This window comes from Dioscorea cayenensis, chromosome 19 (genome assembly GCF_009730915.1).
Source record: "Dioscorea cayenensis subsp. rotundata cultivar TDr96_F1 chromosome 19, TDr96_F1_v2_PseudoChromosome.rev07_lg8_w22 25.fasta, whole genome shotgun sequence".
NCBI lineage: Eukaryota > Viridiplantae > Streptophyta > Magnoliopsida > Dioscoreales > Dioscoreaceae > Dioscorea > Dioscorea cayenensis.
The window spans coordinates 13,565,772-13,572,778 of record NC_052489.1 but is presented as its reverse complement, the minus strand read 5'-3'; the positions used below and the strand labels follow the sequence as shown (position 1 = coordinate 13,572,778).

Sequence of the window (7,007 nt, the reverse complement as noted above, 5' to 3'; positions counted from 1 at the left end):
TCATAATTCTTGTCATATAAGCAAAATTTACTTGGTATATTAAAACTATATTAGAGAAAGTCAGGCCTATATTTATACTGTTTTTTATTTTTATTTTTTGGGTACTGTTGGTATTTTTATGTGAAAAATAGTTGTTTATTTGGTAAATGATTGATGAATACATATATATATATATGGAATATTCTTCTTCGCATTGTAGATACGAGGGTTACACCAATGCGATGATGATGATTTAGTATTTGGACATAGTTACTTTTAAATGTTTTAATAGATTAATATTTTGTCTTAATAGAACAAATTTTTTTTGTATTTAATAGGTTATTTTGATGTATTTATAAATAATAATTTTGTTTGATAAAATCATGTTAAATTTAAGTTTAAAAACCTTACAAATTTGATCTATGATTACTTAAAAAATCTATAAATAACATTTTAGATTGGGTAGGAAAAAATAGAGTTTTCAATATTTTATTAACAATATAATTTTACAACTATATATGCTATGTATATGAATTTTTTTGTATCCAAAATTATCAACACAAAAGGTAAGATGTATAATTGTACTGGATACTAATTGTCACAATTGAAATTGTAATATACAAAATAATTAGATGTTACAATTAATCCAAACTATTGTGTCAATTAACTTTTTTAGCATAAAAAACCCAATAACATGGTCAAGAATTTAATTTTTGTGGCAATATTTAGTGGACACTAAATTGTTGATTTTTTGTGACAAAACTATTGTAACAAAAAATATATGTTGAATGATGGAGAACACTTTCATCACAATAAAAAAAAAATTATGGTGACAACAATATTTCTTGTCACAATTATACATCATTCTCATCAAGATTTTTTGACCTAAAAGCTTGTATGCTTTTAGTAACAAACATTGGACACAAAAGAAATTTTGCCACTGTTAATATATTAATAGTGACAATTTAATTGTGATATATACTAAATTATCACAATTGTCACAATTATCACCATAATAGTGACAAAAACATTAGTTATCACAATTAAGTTAAACAATAGTGTCTGCTACCTTTTTTGACACAAAAATCATAATATTTGTAGCAAAATAACCGAGTGAGTCAGTGACATAAAAAAAATTGTCACTAAAAATCTTAATTCTTTTAGTGATCTTCAATGATAATCCAACAGCTTCAACATTCACCAGGAATCTGGATTCTACTACAACTTGGCTCTTTAATTCTCATATTTCCATTCTACGATTCCTTCTAGACATGCACGGCTCCATCAGAATTTATGATATCCCAAGATCTTTGATGTCCCCTGCCATCAAGCTTGTAGTTCAAGGATTTAACCACTCAACTCTTAATTTATTCCTGTACGGGCGAGATTTACCACACTGGTTAATGAAGAGCTTCTCTAGATCTTGTTTTGTATTTTAAGTATGGATGTTTGTGCAGCTTCTAGGGCCTTGTTAGCCTGTGTTTTTTTTGATTTCTCGTGTTTTCTTTATTTTCTCTTTTAATAAATTACCCCTATGTTTGGGGTCCTTTCTTCAAAAAAAAAAAAACCAAAACAAATATCATATGTTGCTTTAATTATTTGCTAACTGTTATTGGCACCTAATTAATTCTCATAAATACTATGAACCAGGTATTCACATTTACTCATATGTTTTTGTAATCCATCTAATTTCTCACATCGACTGTATTCTAAATCACCATTATTATTTATTTTTTGTTTTTGTGTGAGCACATGTGTGTGCTTTGTCAGGTATTCACATTTACACATCCAAATTGTTCAGCTTCAATAAACAATGAAAGACATGAGAATATAAGCTTTGAGATTCCTGCTGATACAGGATCTACTCTAGTAGATGGTATTTTGCCGAACCTATGTGTCACTTTATTTAACCATGATAATTCAATTGGACAATCAAAGACAACAAATTCTTCTAAAATTGCTATCTATGTTTTTGAATGATATTTTTCCCCCTGCTTGTAGGATTTGCTGAAGACTAGGCAAACATATGTATGAGATAAAAACTATCAAATTGAAATTTTTGGTGCTAAATGTATAAACAATGATTTTTGGTTCCATTTTACACTGCTAATTAGGCCATAGATCATTCTTTCATTCTTCATTAGATCATTAGGGGCTTTCTGTTAGATTTCTGAGTAACCTCATTATTTTATAATAAGTTATTTTCCTCGATCGGCAAACTCAAAATGTTAGTCCTTAATTAGTAGCGTAAAATGTGATAAATTATTTCAAGAATTCAGTTGCAAAGGATGTTCATTTTTTAGTTCTTCATTAGATCTTTAGGGGCTTTCTGGTACCTTCATGAGTAACTTCATTTTGACATTAAAAGCGGCATGTTAATGAGCCATTGAATATGTCTACCTCTTGGTCTACCTATGTGTTGTTCTTTTTTTGCTGATCAACCTTGCATGAGCTTTGATATGAACATTCAGAAGCTGGCTACGAAATGGCAGAACTTGCGCAATAGTCCCAATTTTTGTCTCTCAGCAAGTAGTCCAGCTATATATCTGCCACCATTCAACCGAATATGTAAATATGAACTTGTAAAAGAATCAACTTGAAAGATTATTAAATATTTTACATTAGTATACAACCCACAAACATTCTTAACACGTCGGTAGTAAACGGCTTTATGTAATGTCAATGCACAACCAAAAGATTAAAAAATTCAAATATAACAAACAAGTAGATTTGACCATCTGCATATTTTATTAACCATCTCCTGAAAGCAGTAACCATGGCATCTGTTTTGTCAACATGTAACAAGCTTTCAGCTAATTTGAATGGCCAACTTCAGCAATCTTTTCTTCCTGGAATAATTACATTCGAATGAATAGGCAATAGGAGTAAATATGATTGTAGCATTTGGTTACTAAATATAACTATCAAAGCAATGGCTAGTCTACAAATAAGATTAGCAAGCCATATTGTTAGCATATATCCATATGTATATCTAGAGAATAAGCCTGCAGCCAATTTTCTAGCGTACCACTGAATCATTTTTTCAGTGCTGGAATGCAAGACATAAACTACCCAGTGAAGTGTTAGACATCAGTAACAACAACCATAAGGGATAAAAAGAAGTACCTCTAAATGAAGAAGATATAAATCTGAATCCAGAATCAGATTATGTCTTACGTGAAAAAACCAGTGGGGAAAAATTCTATCCAATCAAACAGAGAAGTTCCTTGGGAACGCATAGATTGCTCTACTTTTTCCAGGACTAACTGTAACGCAAAGGAGAACAAGAAGAGAATTTTTTTGTTTTTGGTTCGTCTGAGATGAGTCCTGAGAAGATGAAATTAGGACTTAGTAGTGGAATGGACACATTACATAAAGAATAGTGACATGACTTCAGTTGAAAACATCAATGCACAACACATTATCCAATATTTTATAGTATGCTAGAGTTTTCAAACTCTATTTTTGTTATCGCGAGGAGGGACATACACTGGTTCAAACATAAGGTACTAAATTTTTCATTTCAATTCATTTGACTATTTCTATCCTTTTAAATTCTCTATCTTGATGTGTAATATCTCTGCTTGTTTGACAACAGATGTTTTAGGGAAGATTGATTGATTGATCTTCAGGATTAAAGAGCATGCAAATGACTAGCAGAAAGAATAAATACTGTAATACATCATGCCTTTGGTGGAACAGTCTCCCACCTGTGAAGAATGGGAATTTTAATCCCACATGACTAAGAGAATGACTTTGTTTTGATGCCCAAGCTTCTCTATTATTATTTTTTAATCTTTTACCGAGGTAAAATTAAAAAAAAAGGTTATTTCTATGAGAATGAGTTTACTACCACAACAAACCAGAAGTGAAAACAATATGCAATTAATGATAATGAGTAGTAAATGGCTTCATTAATTTGCATAACCCAAAGATGATGTGAAGGTGTTCAAAATGTTTGGCTAATGTGCCTTGAGTTAGATCTTATTAATGGATGAAATAACAGTGGTATTTATTGCCATGACAATGTGAAACTCTCTCTATGATGATATAAATGTATAGTAATATTACTATGTTATTTACTCTGTTATGGGCTTCACTGCTTTTATATCACTTGGTGGCTTTCCATGGAAAAGGTCTTCTAGCTTGTTTTCAATGTCTTCTAGGTTGAATTAGGTGCCCTTGTTAAGGTCAGTGGGTTTAAGTTTAGACCTGGAAGTAACAATATGTGGTTCAACATAAATTGGTTTACTGAATGTAAACCACTTGGGGATCTTGAAAAAAAATAATCAATGGCTATTAATTGGTTGAGAAGTCTATTTGATAAAATAATAATGTGCCCGATATGCTTGTAAAAGTTTCAATATGAAGGCAATAGAATCTCAGAAACAAGAGCTTCATAGATTCACGTAATTCTGTATCAGAGATGACCCATAGACAGTGTTTTGGATGAAGCTCATCAAATAGTGCAGTGAAAGACTTGAATCGGAAAATGGTAGGAACAATTATAAATTGATTAAATGATATACTTGATAATGACTATCTTCTTTTCACTTGGTTTCACGCAATTGTAAATAGTAAACATCCAAAAATAAAATGAAACCAATTACACTTTCCTTACCTATTTTTAACTACAATTTTTGAGACAATGAGCCTGTGATTGCTTTGGTCTATGCTATTATCACCACCTGGGAATGTTAGATCCTTTGTAGAGAGGACCTCCACAACCTGAAGTAGATTCTGAGGAGAAATGGCAAACAGAAGAAAGTTTAATCCAGTTGCTCATATTCTATACATGAAAAGTCATAGCAGCTTCTTCAGTTGAGTTTGAATCAAACCAATGTTCACTTTTAATTTGCAGTAGTGAAGCACGTAGTATATACCTTTGCCCAAGTAGATCTCTTATACATCAATGCATTATTTTGCACAACTCTTTTATGTATGTTGATCCAATCACTGTATGGAAAATCCTTGGGGTCCAACCCGAATATATACAAAGTGAAGAAATAAGTTCCTCCTAGTGTTCATACCATGACATTAATGATCACATTTCCAAATTGGAAATTTTCCTTGTTTTCGGATTTAGAGTCCTGGAACTATTCAAATGTTGACTTGTACCTGGACATACAAATGCACAATAGAACTAAATAGCAACGGTGATGGATAGACATAAAAGTTGTTGCAGAACTAGGTTGATGGGAAAAGAATGAATAGATACAGAGCAGAGGCAGCACAATTTCAGAATTATGACCACTATATTCCAAGCATTACTTTAGATCATAATTTTCAAAGAAAGGATCAAATAGCTAAAAAGGCTTTACGGTGATGCTTACCCAAAAAGGTACTTCACATAGCGAGTCAGAGGGTGAACACTTCCATCAAAACATGTTGTTTTTGTTGCATCACTTCCAACAGATCCATCAAAAGTATCAAAGGTTTCACTAGCTGTCTGTGCTAGACATTTTGTCAAACCCCATACAAAACATCTGATCTTGGAGCACATGTCACCACTGAAAATTGCTTCAATCTGAGAAGTCAATTTAAGAAGCGAGATTACAATTAATTTTTAGGCAATGATAGATAAACAAAAATTAACTCTTAAATCAATACATATAATTTGAGAATTCCTGGATAATTCCTAGATATTCAAAACTATCCTGCAAGAAGGATGACTAATGCATAAATATAAGTTTCTTCACTAAAAAGAATTTACTAAATGTGGATTTTGATACTATTATTTACTTAGAAGCAAATATAGTTAGAAAGTGCTTTTACATACTGTTGATGATGGCATAATTGACAGAGCGGGGGAAAGGAGGGCACGATGATGGATGTCGGGCCGGTGGCGGTGTCGGTAAAGATGACGAAGAAGGGAATGGATGAGGAAGTGTGCCTGGTGTTGATGTATGGAATGATTAAAGGTAGTGGGTGGAGCTTTAGAGGGTTGGTGATGAAGGTTGGGATGGAGGAGGTGGTGGAGAGGGAGGGAAGGACGAAGGCGGTGAAGGAGATGGGAGGAGGGCAGTGAGGGTGATGAGAGGGGAAATGCGAGTTCTGAGAATTTATAGGAGGGCAGTGAGGTAGGGAATGGTGAGGGCGATGAGATGGGGAGGAGGACGGTGAGGGCAATCGAGCTAGAGATGGATATGGGGAGAAGTGTGAGTTCTGAGAATTTGAAGGTTTTTTTTTATTTTTAAGAAGGGGTTGAAATGCAAAAGTGTGAATGGGAATTAGGGATTGCGAATAGAGGCTGGGGGTATAGAATATTGGGGATTTTTATTATTTTGTATTTGTGCGTGTTAATGAAGTGAAAGAATGTCTTTTTGGTTTAAGGTTTAGTAGTTTAAGATCTTGTTTGGATTTTTTTAATGTGAAAAGATCAAGTTCTTTTAAAAATTGAATGAAAATATGCCGGAGATAGTATATTTTATTTGTGTTACATGTTTGATGATGCCTTTCATCTGATAATCAGCCTGATCACGAGACAAAGTTCTGTATTTTTTTTGAAGAGTAGAAAATGGAAAATATAAACCAGTGAAAAAAATCAGGAAAAAACACGACAATGTAAACTTTTGAAGTGTTTTTTTTTTTTAATAAATGGTTGGGATTATTGAGCATTGGATTTGTGGATTATTGACTACACGTGACATTTGAGTTTATAGAGAATTAGAAATAGAGATTAGTGAGTTAATTAGTTTAAGTTTTTGAGGTGATGTGCTATGGGAATGATAAAAATGACCTTTCCTTTGGTGAGGATTAATGGGTTAAATTAGTTTAATATGTCTGTTTATTTATTATTTTATTTCTAGTTTGTGTAACAAATTGTCCGCATGTGTGTAAATATCATCATTACTTACTATTATTATTTAAAAATAGAATGAGAGCATAGCTTTCATTGCACTAGTGTTCACGACAATAAGAATGAATTATGTGACTTTTTTACGTTATGTAATATAATCTATAGTTATTTTTTTCAAACATAATAATTAGTAGCCGAAAGTAAATTGTTTCTCTAATAATTTTTTAAA

At 32.2% G+C, this 7,007-nt stretch overlaps 1 protein-coding gene across 10 annotated transcripts; it reads right to left on the bottom strand.

The window, feature by feature from the left end:
• Positions 1–1,101: 1,101 nt before the first annotated feature.
• On the bottom strand, positions 1,102–6,230 carry LOC120283386 (exocyst complex component EXO70A1-like). Of its 10 annotated transcripts, XR_005543258.1 has the most exons (6): positions 5,759–6,230; positions 5,313–5,506; positions 4,863–5,097; positions 4,601–4,719; positions 3,106–3,306; positions 2,567–2,828 (listed from the first exon to the last, which is right to left on the bottom strand). XR_005543258.1 is itself a non-coding variant. In XM_039290060.1 (3 exons), exons 1-3 carry the CDS (start codon positions 5,771–5,773, stop codon positions 2,447–2,449), a joined length of 288 nt encoding a protein of 95 aa, XP_039145994.1. In that variant the 5' UTR covers positions 5,774–6,230; the 3' UTR covers positions 1,103–2,446. The 10 variants fall into 10 exon arrangements, 4 of the variants coding, with proteins under 4 accessions (XP_039145994.1, XP_039145995.1, XP_039145993.1 ...); XR_005543257.1 differs by lacking the exons at positions 2,567–2,828; positions 4,863–5,097 and adding an exon at positions 1,103–2,525; XR_005543261.1 differs by lacking the exon at positions 4,863–5,097 and having other exon boundaries at positions 2,571–2,828; positions 4,601–4,707.
• Between the last annotated feature and the right edge of the window lie 777 nt (positions 6,231–7,007).

Coding starts and splice junctions, on each gene's coding strand:
- LOC120283386 (XM_039290059.1), bottom strand. Junction 3,307..5,312: donor TATGTGAAGTACCTTTTTGG/GTAAGCATCACC, acceptor TCATCTTCTCAG/GACTCATCTCAGACGAACCA.